This window comes from Bombus terrestris, chromosome 4, assembly GCF_910591885.1.
Source record: "Bombus terrestris chromosome 4, iyBomTerr1.2, whole genome shotgun sequence".
In the NCBI taxonomy this organism is placed as follows: domain Eukaryota; kingdom Metazoa; phylum Arthropoda; class Insecta; order Hymenoptera; family Apidae; genus Bombus; species Bombus terrestris.
The window spans coordinates 13,107,516-13,122,760 of record NC_063272.1 but is presented as its reverse complement, the minus strand read 5'-3'; the positions used below and the strand labels follow the sequence as shown (position 1 = coordinate 13,122,760).

General features: G+C 42.8%; 3 protein-coding genes across 54 annotated transcripts in view; all 3 read right to left on the bottom strand.

The window, feature by feature from the left end:
- LOC100649529 (protein O-mannosyl-transferase TMTC2) overlaps positions 1 to 167 on the bottom strand; it is a 213,315-nt gene extending 213,148 nt beyond the window's left edge. For both annotated transcript variants that reach the window (XM_048405484.1, XM_048405485.1), the window contains exon 1: positions 8 to 167. The gene's annotated coding sequence lies outside the window, so the exon portion shown is untranslated. The remainder of the gene's footprint in view (positions 1 to 7) is intronic.
- A 705-nt stretch (positions 168 to 872) lies between these two features.
- Positions 873 to 2,039, bottom strand: LOC100649652 (protein dpy-30 homolog). Of its 2 annotated transcripts, none has more exons than XM_020862663.2 (3): positions 1,895 to 2,039; positions 1,702 to 1,778; positions 873 to 1,258 (listed from the first exon to the last, which is right to left on the bottom strand). In XM_020862663.2, the coding sequence occupies exons 1-3, from the start codon at positions 1,908 to 1,910 to the stop codon at positions 1,016 to 1,018; spliced, it is 336 nt and encodes a 111-aa protein (XP_020718322.1). In that variant the 5' UTR covers positions 1,911 to 2,039; the 3' UTR covers positions 873 to 1,015. The 2 variants fall into 2 exon arrangements, with proteins under 2 accessions (XP_020718322.1, XP_003394981.1); XM_003394933.4 differs by having other exon boundaries at positions 1,702 to 1,781; positions 1,895 to 2,009.
- Positions 2,040 to 2,225: 186 nt separating this feature from the next.
- Positions 2,226 to 15,245, bottom strand: part of LOC100649765 (Down syndrome cell adhesion molecule-like protein Dscam2) — a 56,176-nt gene continuing 43,156 nt past the window's right edge. For 30 of the 50 annotated variants that reach the window (XM_048405002.1, XM_048404997.1, XM_048405006.1 and 27 more), the window contains exons 12-30: positions 12,752 to 12,871; positions 12,494 to 12,667; positions 12,120 to 12,416; positions 11,656 to 12,017; positions 11,206 to 11,574; positions 10,946 to 11,132; positions 10,579 to 10,866; positions 10,231 to 10,500; positions 9,920 to 10,151; positions 9,679 to 9,855; positions 9,442 to 9,608; positions 8,899 to 9,138; positions 8,494 to 8,661; positions 7,826 to 7,963; positions 6,980 to 7,170; positions 6,542 to 6,899; positions 6,132 to 6,189; positions 5,691 to 5,696; positions 2,226 to 5,007 (exon numbers count right to left, since the gene is read on the bottom strand). In XM_048405002.1, coding sequence (XP_048260959.1) covers positions 4,923 to 5,007; positions 5,691 to 5,696; positions 6,132 to 6,189; positions 6,542 to 6,899; positions 6,980 to 7,170; positions 7,826 to 7,963; positions 8,494 to 8,661; positions 8,899 to 9,138; positions 9,442 to 9,608; positions 9,679 to 9,855; positions 9,920 to 10,151; positions 10,231 to 10,500; positions 10,579 to 10,866; positions 10,946 to 11,132; positions 11,206 to 11,574; positions 11,656 to 12,017; positions 12,120 to 12,416; positions 12,494 to 12,667; positions 12,752 to 12,871 — 3,887 coding nt within the window. In that variant the 3' untranslated portion in view covers positions 2,226 to 4,922. Of the gene's footprint in view, positions 5,008 to 5,690; positions 5,697 to 6,131; positions 6,190 to 6,541; positions 6,900 to 6,979; positions 7,171 to 7,825; positions 7,964 to 8,493; positions 8,662 to 8,898; positions 9,139 to 9,173; positions 9,357 to 9,441; positions 9,609 to 9,678; positions 9,856 to 9,919; positions 10,152 to 10,230; positions 10,501 to 10,578; positions 10,867 to 10,945; positions 11,133 to 11,205; positions 11,575 to 11,655; positions 12,018 to 12,119; positions 12,417 to 12,493; positions 12,668 to 12,751; positions 12,872 to 15,245 lie in introns of all 50 variants that reach the window. The other 20 variants (XM_048405023.1, XM_048405025.1, XM_048405015.1 and 17 more) reach the window with 3 other exon arrangements.

Here is a 15,245-nt window from a genome sequence, read left to right as displayed (position 1 = left end):
AGCTCACCTCGTTAATTGGACTTGGTACGATGATGTTGCCGTGCGAATTGTTCCCCACGAAATTACCTCGATATCTTCTCGTTGTCGTCGTTTTGTACCAATGTCATAGCGTTATCTGGGATATACACGAATTTTCTTCAACATCGTTACGATCCACCGACGCAATTAAACCGTTGATGCAACACACTACGCTCGACAAATCAACAACTAGATGACACACGTACATAATTGGCAAACGGCGCGCGCAGATTTTAAATTCGAAAAAATTGGTATCACTTCCGGAATGGAACAAAATTAAAGTGTACGGCCGAACGTTGCGTGCCCATACGTATTATTGATCTTATCGAACTGTAAAATAAATTTCATGCCAATTCAGTGGACGATTACATTTAATTGCATCCAATTATATCGATGTGAACACGGAATACTCATTACGATTTATTGGACCAATGATAACGATCCTTCTCGTTTTTCATGGTCGATGTGAAACACATCGGTTCAGTCAAATTCTATAAAGTATTTTTATTCAACCCGGCACGATCTGATTAAAACTTTTTCAGATATAAATTATTGGAGGTATCGTATATCTTAATGATGATGAACTTGATCTCTATAGATTTATACATTATAATACACATAGCATACATATATATTCTACATTATATATATATATATATATATATATATATATATATATATATATATATATATATATATATATATATATATTCCATATTCTATATATATATATATATAAAGAATTAACCTCGTTATTCACCAGAAAATTGTCATTAAAATTAAGCACAGAGATAAGCACCAAAGAGGAAACTCGTTACATTTTCTTTGCTATTTAACCACCAAAAAACTTGTCATACAATAAAAAGCTAATACATTTTTATTTAATTTGATACACAAATACACCTTGTCCAACTTGGATATACTCCTAAGAAATGTCAATAATTGTTCATAAACAATTCATCAATTTTCACCACATACTTATACATGCATACGCAGTTCATTGACTAGTAGGTGGAGATTCGCCATTGTCATATTGACTTTTATTCCTCAACAAGTATCCAGCCAGAAAACTAATAGGGTCAGCAGGTCGTTCCTTAGCTAAACTAGATAAAGCTTGTAACAAAATTGGAACTACAGTCTGGTCCAAATATTGCCTCGTTGGCAAGGATTGTAATTCCACACGTGATTTCTTTGGTGGCGCACCAGACAGATCTGAATCCTTATTCATTGCTAGTATCCTCTGCAACAATGAAAAACAATACAGCGGATTAAAATCGGTGTTACTTTTATTCTTATAAACATAGCTAGAATTATGTGCTATTATTTTCTTTACACTTTTTATAAAGTGCACACAAAGGCAGTCATAAGAAGCACAAGATATTGGTAAAACTAATGAAACTGTACAAAAATATGCAAACCTAACTGCTGAAATAATCTAATCCAATGTCGTTGGTACAAAACCAAACTTAAATTTCGATACAACAGCTGTCATTAGTTTGGCGGGAAATATCAAAACTGTTTCGTTTGAATAATCCATTGTAAATTTCGATACATAAAATCGGCGTAACACTAGAAAAATATTCGATTAATAATCATATTTTAGAAACTGTCAATGATAAAGATCAACGCAAAAAGATAATAGCACAACAGGTTACGCCTACATTTATAGGTTATCTAACTTACGTGCGCTGTTTCGCTCACAACATTGGTGAGGGGTTGTGCCGGTGTTGCTGGCTCAGTCCTTTCCTCCGTTGTGTTTTCTGCTATTACAAGAACAACACGTTGTTCGACATTATTATTAACACAAATTCTCGTCCGAAACGTATCCTCTAACACTACCTATTAAATAATAAAAAGCAAAATAAACGGTACGTACCACCGCCAGACGCCATCGTGGGAACAAATAATGTTACCAACTATTACGAGTTATCACTGCATAAAGTGCACCATTCAAATGTTACCATATCGTAAACATTCAAAATGCGACGCGGTTTTTGATAATCCAGTAAAATATTAAATATTGCAAATCAATAGCGCATTGCTTTTGTAGTATAATAAAACGTGTTCTAATAGATCTTTAAAATATTTAAAACATGATATAGCGATTATTTTACAATTATGTTTAACGAAAAATCCAGTCCTTCGTGAACGTAGACATAGGTTGAATAAAAGATTTGATGTTTGGGAACCTAAAATCAAACAAATAATTGTTTCCTTTTTTTTTGGTTTTATTTATTTAACGTAAAGTTAGACGCTACGACTTTGGTACAAAAACGTAAAATAGTGGTACTGAGGAAACGGTGTACTGCGAGCGGATCCTCGAGTCCCTACGAACGCGGAGAAATACGAGTATCGTTGTACGAGAATGCGAACTTACAGCCAATTTAAAGGCGAGCACTGAGCGCAACACAGGGTACTAATTACGAAATGTCCCGAGTCTGCTTGCAACGGAAAAAGAAAACGATACGCGCTCCGCCGAAGGAGAAGCTCGAAGAACCGCCTCGTTGCTGCACGAAAACGAATATCCAAAATTACCAATGAACAAAGCATAATATATAAGTATAACGCGGACGGCGACACCGACCGTTTCACAGCATCATCAAAAGTAACGTTAAACCTTGCGAAAAAAAAACGATACCAGATCGATCACACAAACTATAACGATTAAACGAGTAGTATTTCCAATCGATTAATAAAAGAAAGCTATGCGACAATCCGCGAACATCACGTTTTTTTTTCTTTTATTTTTTTCAGCTTTTGTTATTTAATATCGACGGTCATGTCATCAATCGTACGGCTAATATCGAATATGTTAAATATCTTTCGATTTCTCTTTCATCGCGTTAAGTTCCAAAGCATCAAAGCGAAAAGTTCCGCGAGCGTTATGTGAGTAAAACGTGATATACATCGTAAAAGGTGACTTGCACATGGCTACATTAATGTGGTAGAGCGCGATCGTAACACATACACGAGACACGAGACTTTGCGCAACCTTTAAAATCACATCGATGAGTAAAAGTGCGTCGGCGAGCAGAGTTGCAGCCACACATTCAAAGTCACAGATTCACGGACAAAGTATCCCGGCAAATGCTCGTCGTCAACGACGAGACATCCTTCGACCGTGATCCAAGTTCAACTGGTGTACCACTCGTGCGTCGCCTCGGCAAATAAATGTAATATCTAGACATACCTACTTACAACGTATATATATGAACGTCAATGTATACATATATATTTATATTTATATATTTATATATTTTTATATATCTAGATAGTGTTGTGATAAAAACGAACTATGAGATACGCGTCGTAACCGTATCCTGGCGCCACATCGATATACAGGATTGAATATTCGTACGAACGGTGTTTCGATTTTTCTTATCTATGTACTTTTCTCGATTTCCAATAACGCTCTATCTAATCGCATTTATATGGCCTGATTTTTCTATTTACTCATCTATACTCGACGTGTCACCATTGAACGAAAGAGAACGGCGCACCTCGCGACCATCCGTCCGACTTATGTCCTACTTACGTTTAAATCGATACTTGTTGCTCGAATTGCTTACACGTATAATATCATCGTCGCTTTTATAATTAAATTCACGTAGGTTCATAATTGATCGAGATTAGCTTGCGAATATATGTATGTGTATAGCGGACTAAATATTATATAGGACGATTAAAAATCGACAACGAACGTGGTGTGTGTGTGCTTACGCGTTATCTTCTCTCCTTTTAAAGTATGGCATGTGATGTTTCATAATGTGGTCAGCTGACGATTTCGTGTTTCGAATCGTGATCTACGATTTAGCGTGCCGCGTTCTTCCTACGGATAAGTCGATCGGTGAAAAAGGGATTTTATGAAAATTTGTTGGTTCGACACACGCGGCGGAAGAAGTATCGATTAGACGCCACCACGGCATCGATGCGACCTGTTGCCTGACTACTTGCTACAACGACGACAACGACGACGCACTCTCTGCGACACTGTCGCAATACAGTGCTTTCTAGACTTGCTCTCCGCGACGTCGAGACTCAAGATCGTCAATCACCAAAAAGGGGGACACAACCTTCGTTACGAAATTATAAATTGTATATATATATATGTATAATATCATCATCATATATATATATATGTATGTATAATATCATATGCCTGTAGGGAGCGGCAGTGTGGCACAACCATGACTTAAAAAGCGAGTAACTAATGTATCTCGTGTGTACTTCCCGTGACTCGTGGTGCTTGGAAGCGACAATTGTAACCTAGGATATACCGCCAAAACCCCCGTGAAACGCACCGTCGCCGAGAGCACGCGTCGCGGGCCGGATTCTAGTCGCATTTTTTCAACGTCCACGAACATGCCGGGTGTGTTCGTTTTCTAACAAGACACTCGTTTAGGACGAATCGATGAGTTCGATGGTTCGTTAAGTTACACAAAACGACGCGGTATGTTGCCCCTCGAATAAAAATTATCTCTTCGCCTGAATCGGCAGTTAATCAATTTGGCAGTTTCGTAATATGGCCTTGTCGACAATTGAGCAAGAATGAGTGCGCTTATACGAAAAAACGCGAGATCGAAATAGAGAAAGGCCAAAAAGGGGATAAAATGATATGGTCGAAGACGAAGAAAACGGTCCCTTCAGGAGGCAAATATCGTCGTCGCTGGTAAATCAATCTCAAGGTTGATCGTTTAAACGAAACGTCTCAACGAGTGTACCGCCTAATGCGATGGACCGAATCTATTTACTCGCGACGATGGTAATTTTTTTGATATATCGTTGCAATTTGGACCGACGACAGCACCGGGGGAAGAGTTAGCGTACGCGCTCTTTCCGTTTCTCTCGAATCTTCGGTCGCTGGTGATGAGAGAGACGGAAGACCACGGAAGATGATTTACAGGTTACACTGCCACAGTATCGTAGGGTGTGAGGAGTCCCCCGTGACCGCCGTGGCCGGCGCCGGTTTGCCGGCTGGGGGCTTCGTTTCTGTAACAGGTAGTTTATGCTTTCAATTCTCCTCCTTGTACTCGTGCGTTCCCTTTTACATCAGCGTTATTCTAAGTATCCGCATACGGATACTAGCTATATATCGCATTTTTCCGGTAGAATCTATGCATCCAAAGGATAGAAATAAAAACTATCTGCACGTGATTCAGCGAAACATGCACTAGTTGCAATCGCCAGTACATTAATAATAAGAATCGTTTCATTAGTACGATAATAAAGATATTTTATAGCGGTTGTTAAGTTAGTAGCACCAGCGGCAATGGCAGCAGGATCTGTAGCAATGAAAAAAGTAAGAGCTGTAGCAAAAATAAATATGGTATCGATCGCAATTGTGATCGTGATCTGTCGACGTGATCTAGTGAACAAAAATTAGTATTATCTACGAATATCACATTTGGCAAAATGTCATGAAAATCGCATGCAAATACATATAAACTTAGTAAGCATTATTTGACCCAGGTAGAGATCTGATTGTCGTTGGTATGGAAGCGACGCTGTCGAAGCATTGACTGACCTATATTCTCGTGGCCACAAAAAACTAGCTAAGAACAAAGTTAACGCAACTTCTAAAGCTTTCCAAAACTCATCTATAACGCGATTGTCGTTACAAGAATGCATCCTGCGGTTTAATTATTATTATTATTATTATCTAACGAACTTACGGCTTCCTGCGTAAAGAGTCATGAAACAAGAAAAAGTCAGAGATACGTTAAGCAGATTGTCAAAAGGATTGTTCAGAATTCTTAGCGAAACCACCGTGCACTCGATCGCCACTATCATTTTGGAACACCCAGCGAATCAATTGGTCCAAATCGAATCCGAAGATACCAATGGTTTAGAAAAAAAAAAAAAAGAAACAACAATTTACGAGAAGAAGAAGCAGGTCTGGCAAAATTACAATATTATATTATGGAGAATCGAGAAACGTATGACGTTTGTTCGAATAGTAAAAGTCGAAGCGACTAACGGAGTGGTTGGCCAATTTACTTTCGAGAAAGTCAATGACAGTTCTCGAGGCAAGAAATCGCTCGAGACACAGCGGCATGAACGGTGACGTTTCTTAATCGTACACCGTTAACCAAACTCACTCGATCTCTACTGACCTCTCTATGAGTTTACGCATCTCCTCGGTGGTCATGCCGTCCTTGCCGCGAGCATTCACTGAAATAGAAAAACACACGGCACGATTGACACAACGGTAAACTACTACGACGACACGTAGCATGCAAATCGTGGAAGCTAAACGATTAGATACACAGACTCCGCAGCGAGTCTCGGTTCATTCTTGTACGCCGTGACTCACTCGGCATGCCTATATTTTCTACTATTTAAGAACGAGCAGCGATAAGGAAACACAGAGCGAATAGTCGAAACGAGATCGCCTTGACTCGGCTCAAGAAGATACAACGTTAGAAATTTGTTCTTCCCGGTGACGAGTCATTCTATTGTAAATTAATTCGCTTCGTAATTCGATCCTCTGATTCCCTACTCGATCACCGTTCTTTGTACTGACCGCCGTAGTTGCGGTTCACAAGTTGGTCGCGATCACACTCTGCTTCGCTGATCTCGTTGCTCTCTTTGCTGTCGTTGAAGCTGGAGTTGTTCTGGTCATGGTTCCTTGGTGGTGGTGGGGGTGGTTCGGGTGATCCAGAAACGGGAATATTGCGGGCCGATCCTACACTGCGACGTCCAACAGAGCCACGAGATCCATAATGATCATAGGGAGCGCCGTATTGTCCGTATTGAGAGCCATATTGATCTTCTTCAGGAGCGCAGTTTGCCGGGTCATCGTATTCAGGAGAGAAGACGTTATGGGTTCCGCTGCCACCTCCTTGGGATGGAACTCGAGAGTAACGACCATTTTGACGTGGCTATAAAAAAAAGGAAGAAATTTAATTGAATAAATTGAATTAATTAAACTAGAAAATATCTCTAGAAAGAGTTTTGATACCATAGACTGAGATCCAGAGCGGCTGTGAGCAGAAGCGTTAGTAGGATGTCCAACAGGTGGTCCCATGGTACCAGAGTGTCCATTGCCAGGGTGAGGGAAGGTCTGGAATTGCATAGCCTTGCTGGGGTCCATTTCTTCGCGGAATCCAAGAAGGTGGAAGGTGGCGTACGGGCAGATCTCATCCTCCATGCCTGAAAGAAACAATCACTCAGGGTAGACACTGCAGTTATAGACCTACTTGAACTAATCTATTCATTGTATAGGATTATCTCCATCAATCGGATAATCTTTCGCAAGGTGTTGGTCTCGTGCAGTCATCGCTATCGCTAAAATTGTCAGGTACCTACGTATTACATTCCTATGTTTCTCCTCTTGTCTCGTACTTGCTTGTCAACGAGAAATATTTAAGGAAAGATTTCATGCATGTTAGTCGTATAGGTACAGGTCCATTTACATTTGCTCGATTTTCGTATCTTATGATAAATATCGTAAATATCGTCAACTAAAAACTGACGAAGATCGAGTGAGAAATTGGTCCTGTTCCGCTTAGAAAAGTGGGACAAATCGAAAGAGGTGTTTCCTATGAGTACATCGTGTTTATCTGTTTGCGAAACCAAAGGATACCAGAGCGCAAGCATGCGAGAACGTGCAAACATTAAGAAGGTTACATCAGCACGGCGTAAGAACCGTGCAACTTAAAGGACTTACGAAGACCGACTGCAACCAGCCAATAGCTGCACCGGCCGTAGGTTAGTAATCGTAGTCTCGCGATAGACGAAGGCTCGTCATGGCGACACAAGAAGGAGAAAGATCACTTCGTTCGGGTCTTTAACTATTTTTACCAACCTCTGTGGGAGAGAGCTTCGGCACTGCCCATACGGGGTGGTGGTGGACATCTTCGATTCGGTGCGCAATGATTCAATTCTTCGTACATATGTCGTCTGGGATCCCACGTCGAGTGGCTTCTTATCGAGCCTGTTCCACCTATCGAACATATACTACAAAGGTCGTACGACTGACTGACGCTTACCAATGTTCGGTTTTGGCTCGCTGCCATATCGGGGTGATTGATTTCATTGACGATTCACGGAGTCATCCGAGTGAACAAGGTAATCGTTCATGGTACACGCTTGGTACGCGCAGCAAATGTGATAAGCGCAAAATAAGGGAGGAAAGATAACCGTTCCCGTGGGACATACATATCGATTAGGTGTAGAGAAAAAACATTTTGAAGCGAGGCAAACAATAAAACAACTGGCATTGACTATAATCAACGCGTATATAAATAATGTGTCTGGACGTGTATATGTGTGTGTGTGAGTGAGGTTTATCAACGACGTATCGGCACGCCGATTTGTCTGACGATGGTGAGGTCTAAAATCGTGTCACCTGTGCGATTCGATCGTGTGTCACGTAAAATAAAAATAACGGTAACACTATCGTGCCGATGCGACAACATCTAGACAATAATTGGAATTTAGCTAGAAATCATATTGTAGGCAGTTGTGGCTTACTTATCACTGTACCTCGCTTGATGCGATCGCAGGTGTTATAATTTGAGCCAGGAACAGGGGGCAGTTTGCGATTCGGTGGGGCAATGTATCCAAGTTCGTCGCGAAGATCGGGCCTGCGTTTGTCAAGGGTAGCTCCGCCAACTCCAGTTTGCTGATATACCACATCGTCTAAAAGAACCAACGATACAAATGCCACCCGAAAGTTCGACAATATCGAGCATTTGGTATTCGATTTGGATCGATTATCAGAAAAATAATTTCTCCGTACATCTCGGACTAGTTCCATCGTTAACGTCATTTCCATTGAATCGATTAAACTTTTCTTTTACTTACAAATTATCCTTCTGATAAACTTCCATTTATGTTCTCATAGCAAGATAAAATAATAAAAAAAAATTGGTATACATTGTCCTTCGTAATATTTCTCGTCGGCTGATGAGATACCTCGCAGCCGTGTTTGTTCCGGACCTCGAGTTCTCCTAGACAGCGCGACGCAAATCACAACTATGCCTACAATAATCACAACAACCGTAGCTCCCACCGGCACCACAACGTTCACGTCGAGCCAGCTAGGTAACCAGGGGAAATAACGCCTGACATCCGTGTTGTCGTTGCCATTGTTGCGTACGGGGGGTGCGATCGTACCTGTTTGTTAAAACAATAAAAAAGACGAATATTACCTTTATCACCACCATGACCCTTTCCTCTGAGAACGCAGATCACGATGACGGCAACGATTATAACAAGAATAGCTGCTACCACGGGTACGACCAGATTTAAGTTAGCCATGAAAATTTTCATCGGATCTTCGTCGTTGCCACCACCGTTCACATCAGGTAGCTCTCGGGCCGGTGCAATGGTGCCTGGAACAAAAAATATGGCGACCATTCAATCCAGCCACCATTAGCACCGGCGACGAGTGTGCCGCTGCCGTTTGAATCCTCTTACCTCCGGTTACGGTCAGTGTCGCGAATTCATACTCGGCTACAGCGAAACCAGCATTATTGTGAGCAGTAACGCGCAAGTGATACCAGCTAGCAGGGTCCAAATCCAAAACGACAAAGTTTCCACCGGGTTTTACATTGTTCGAGACTTGATTCCATTCCTGTTGGTGCCTGAATCGCGTCAAAGGGCGTTTAAATTTTCATCAAACTCAAAGAGTCTCTTCTATACAATTTTCCTTACTTCTTCTTGTGTTCGACGACGAAGTAGAGCATTGGGCAGCCACCGTCGGACCAGGCGCTCAGATGCAGGGTGATGCTATTCGTGGAAACTTCGATGAATCTGGCCGCTTCGGGAATGATCGGTTTCGAGCCCTTGGTACGTGTGTTGAGCATGTCAGAAGGATCGCCGGTTCCAATTCTAAGGGAATGACAAGTGAGCCTCGCTCCACGACAGTTTTATTCATGCAGGTCTAGATTATTACCCGTTATATGCAGTAACGTAAATCTGGTATCTTGAGCCACACCACAGATTTTCAAGAGTATATTTCTGAGCAGTAGAGCTGATTTGTGCAGTTTCCCAGTCGCCGAATTCAGGTTTGTAGTGAATCGTGTATCCATGGATCGGAGCATTATCGGCAGGGTGAGGTCTCAGTTTCATCGTCAACGAGTTGGTGGTCGTAGCAGTAAGAGTAACTTGCGGTGAGTGTGGGGGAGCTACGAAACGTCGTCTTATATCAATCATTCGTTCTCGAATCCCATCGAATCCCATCTGAGGTCCTAAGATATCACTCACCGTGAACGATCAGTTGGTGAGTAACTGTATCATGGCCAAACGAGTTCTCGACATAGCAAGAGTATTCTCCAGCATCGGTACGATCGACTTCCTTGATGAACAGAGATCCCTCGGGCAGTTGTCGCAGTCTGTCGCTAGATTGAAGAACGGCGCCACGTACTTTCCATGTAACTTCCGGTGCAGGTACTCCAACAGCCAGGCAGGGTAATTTAACATCTTCCTTGTAGGTAGCAGTGAATTTGTCGTCAAACGATGCGATCTTTGCCGGTACTGGAAAGTTAGTTTATCACGATCAAATTAGTTTACCACAAATGGCTAAAATTTAAACAATAGAAAATTGAAGAGTACCTCGAACGCTTGGTGCCAATGCCACGATCTTTGAAGCCTCTCCTTCGCCAATGTTGGTACTAGCAGTTACCCAGAAGTCATATCTGCGTTGTTTGTCCAATCCAGATGCCTCGTGAGTCAGTTGATTCGGTGGTACTTTCTGGCTAGTTGGTTCCTCTGCGTTGTCTGCCTTGGTGTAAACGATATACTGGGTGATAACTCCATTCGGTTGGCTTGGTGGGCGCCACGAGACAAGAATCGATTCAGCTGACATAACCAGAGCCTTGATCGCGATAGGTGCTTCAGGGGCTATAGGAAAGAGAATAGAGCACGTTTCAGATACCAGTTACAATTTGTTGTAAATTTACTTCTATCAGGCATCACTTACCGTCTTGTTCCGTTTGGCAGTGAATAGGTGCAGATTTAACTCCATCGCCGCCAGAAGTAAAAGCCAGAACCTGCATAGTGTAGTTGGTGTATTTCTTCAGTCCGTGTAAGATGGTCTCGCTGGAGGAGGTGATCTTGGTGTCCTTGGTGTTCTCATCGTACCAGGTGTCAGATGGTCCGTAAATAACCTGCGAAAGAGAATCGTAAATATCGCCACAACACACACAAAGACACTTAATCAGAGTGTAATCCTTTATCTACCTTGTATCCGGTGATGACTCCATTGGCGGCGCTAAGAGGCGGTGACATCCAGGAAACTCTGATGGTCTGGGAAGTCAAGGTGGTGCAAGTAGTGTCATGAGGGGGTTGTTCAGGTACTCCTTCGGCGGTGTGTTGTCTTCGTTCCTCGCTCATTGGTCCCGATCCAACTTTGTTAAATGCTTGAACAACAACGCTGTATTGAGTGTAGGTCTTCAGATTCATGATTTGCAAGTGGTGTTCCTTTCCATCTTCCTTCGAGAAGTCAACGGTTTCGTAAATGTAGTCAGAGGAGGAAGAGAGTTTGTAGCCAACGTAGTATCCAAGAATCTCACCATTCCAGTCTTCGCGTGGGGGTGGTTTCCATGTTACCTAATCGAATGAAATCGACAGTCTCGATCAAAATATACTTTGTTATTTAAATATTTATCAGCTATAAGAAACTTAAGTTACCTTAAGAGTGTGCTGGTCAAGAGCGTCAACGCGAACAGAGGTTGGTGGGCCGCTAGGAGCTTCCTCGGCAGTGATAATCGTAACGGTATCAGACGGGTCGGATGCACCAATTTCATTCTCAGCAACAATTCTCAGGTGATATGTGGTGGCAGGTCTCAGGTTGAAAACGCCAGCTACGTTCTGTTGCGATCCGGGTACCAGTACTCTGTCAATGTCAGTTTCCCAAGAGCCTTTGCTGATTTTGTATTCAATGACATAGCGTTTTATGGGGCTGTTTCCGTCGTATGGTGCTGCCCAGGATAATTGAACCGATCGTCCGGATTTGTCTAATACCTTCAGGCCGTATGGTACTTCAGGAACCTCTGGAATTCAAAAATCAAGGAAATTTCATCAAGTTCTTTTACTACTTCCATCGATATGCGAGAAGTTAGGCAGACGTTGAATTTGTGCAAATCAATTCGTACCTTGTACAATCATGTTGATGCTGGTGTCATCGCTTCCAAAGGCATTGGTGGCAACGCAGGTGAAAAGGGCAGAGTCGCTTCTCTCAGTTCTCTTGATGCTCAGGTCAGACAGTACGCCGTTAGCCAAAATCTCTTCGCGGATGGTGTAACGAGAATCGCTCTTCGGGTCCAGTCTCTTGTTGTTCATGTTCCATAAAATACCAATTGGTTTTTCGCCTTGAGCCTCGCATTGCAGTACAGCAGGTTCTCCACGTCGTGCGGTCTGGTTCTTCAGTTTGATCTCAAAGTGGGGTGGAGCTGCGATTGAAGCGATATAAAAATTATTAACGGAATTAAAAGAAGTAAGAGAAAGATAATCGCGAATAGTGTGTTACCCTGAACCGAGATGAAGATAACAGCCGAAAGTCCTGCGCCAATTCCATTTACAGCCTCGCACAGATAATAGCCCTCGTTCGTCTTCTGAATATTATTGATTGACAGAGTTCCATCCTCAACGCTGATATCTGGGTTGCTCAGTTTCAAATCGGTATAATCGCCCGGTGTATCTCCTGTAAAATAGAAAATACAATTTGTCATAAAGGTATCGACAGAGGAAAAGTAATGATAATAGTCGTCGAGGCGAATATATTTACCAGCAGCTTTCTTCCATGTGACCTGGGGCTTGGGGAAACCATCAGCTTTACATTCAACACGTGCATCAGAGCCTTGAGCAAATGCCTTATCGGTGGGTTCCAGAATCCAGCGAGGAGGTACTGTTATAGAACAACAAAGTTATTCAAATGTCCTCCCGGCGCATCCACCATATCGGCAGTTAATCCGGGAGTCAGTCGCATCGTGATCTTGGGTTTCCATAATTTCTATCGGACATTCCGATACTTTGCAACCGATAGTCGACAACTGTTTCGAATCTCGAATCACGTGTATTTCTTTTTATCGATTTAATAAAAATAAAACCAAAGATCACGACAGTCAGTTTCGTGGCATGCTGAACGAAACGCGACTCGCCCCCGCAACTGCGACAACATTGCAAAAGTTCGACATGCGGGAATTCAAAATGATTATGCGGGTGACTACAGCACGAACAGAAAGATAGGTGAAACAGGCAGATAGAAAAGAATATGGTTGCGGCTCTGAAGGAGCTCACAGCGCTCGTGCAAGGAACACTACGTATAATTACTGTGACTATGATACTCGAGCACGGTTCATCATGCTGCACCGCTTGAAAAATAATCTACGTGTTATAGTCTAAGGAAAAATCGCATGCGTATTAAAAGATATATTAGCTACCACTACGAATGCATGTAAAAAATGAACGAGGCGAGACGTGTGGTGAGAGGCAGGGCGGAGGTGAAAAGGTAGAAAAGGTACTTTTCCATAGGTTGACGAGGCACAGGTTGAAAGGGTGATTTTCATGGGTGATTGGATGGTCGGTCGGTCATCTTGGAACAAGGACACGTTGTAGCGCGACGGGGGTACGGTGAGGTATAATAAATCGACACTCGAATGTGATCACGAAAAATACACAGCTCGATCGCTGGGACCTAGATGATCGCTGAAAGATCGCGACGATCCACCGATTATCATTCGGTATTGATAAATGAGAATGATTAAATGAAGTATGTAACGCGATTAGAGTCGCGTATGAGAACGAATATTGATGTGTAACCTAATCACGTGCCTGGATTTGTAATCGCGCGGCGAGAAAACAATTCGAAAGCCAACGAAAAGTGTCGTCGAAGAAATTAGCGACGATGAGCATGACAACGAGACAAGGTAATCAAACGAGGCGAGATACTTAGCCACAAATACGATGCGGGTCAAGCTCAACCAATTTGCTGGGGGGGAACACGTAAGAATTTGGGCGTAACTTTTGCGTTTGCTACTCGGCTGAAAAACATAGGCGGGTCCAGAAACAATGAACAAAAACGTAGAATAAATGGTAGAAGATAATGGTAAAAGTAAAGAAACATTTAGAAAGAGCGAGAGTGTCGTCCCCGGTGACGAAAGCAACACGCTGTGGTGTCAAACTCTTCCGCTGAGAACTGAAATCCAGAAAGCTTTTCGCCAAGGAAACACGACAGCTTCGGCAACGACGAAGATGCATCAATCAAGCCTGCAATCATATACTCTCACGGGCTTCCGACGCGGTTGCTTTTCATTCCGAGTTATTTAATCATCGTTCAATCATTAGTATATCATTCAATGATCCCACATTACTCTGGCCCTAACCATGAACTCGCAATGTCGCCTCGTGCATCGCTTTCCCAGACGGATTGCTGGCGATACACGTGTAACGTCCAGCGTGCTCCGGTGTTACCGGCTCGATCAGCAAGATACTCGTCCGTGGGCCGAGTTTCCCGACGTTGTATCCCATGAATTGTGACAGTGGCTGGTCCTTGTGGGTCCAGGAAATATCGATCGGAGTGTCACCCACCAGCACCATGCACGCCAATTGAGCAGCCTGCCCCGCATAAATCGGTTGATCCCCAAAATCGAACGGATTGATCCGTGGCAAGACTGGAATGATAGTCTCTAGCTAGATCCACGGTACACGCTTCCTGCGGTCCAAAGTTCCCTGCGATCCCGATTCGTTGGACTGGACCGTGGTCCATCTCGTGGTCATATTCATCGTCGACTTTCATCGGTTCGTCGATTATTCCCTATGATTCGCGACAGACTCTCACGACTCTCGTCTTTCATCCGATCTCTCGGTAGTCCTTCTCCCTTTCTGCATCGGAACCTACTTTACCGCGTTTCTATTACATCGTTACGGAGAACGATCGAGTCGAAACTTTAGCTTCGTGCGCCAGCGAAACTTTTCGTTTCTCTCTCTGTGCGAATGATGGTCGTTAACCGATGATGAATCACGGAGGATGAGAAGAGGAGGATCGAGAATGAGCCAGCCAGAGAAACAAAAGAGAGTAACAGCGAAACGGAAAGAGAAAGTGACACAGCGTGTATGTTTGTGAATATGTGTGTATGTATGTGTATGCGTGTGTGTATAAGTGTGCGTGTAAGTGTTCAGAAGGAAAAAACGAGAAAGAGAACTGGACCTGGGAATGAAGGGGAAACTTTAGCTCGTCCTGAACTATGGACAAATTACCTTTGATCATGGTAGCCCAAGGA

What these genes read in the sequence shown, in the direction of transcription:
- LOC100649652 (XM_003394933.4), bottom strand. An exon ending in TTGTGAGCGAAACAGCGCAC is followed by an intron (nt 1,259 to 1,701) that starts GTAAGTTAGATA and finishes TCATTGTTGCAG; the next exon opens with AGGATACTAGCAATGAATAA.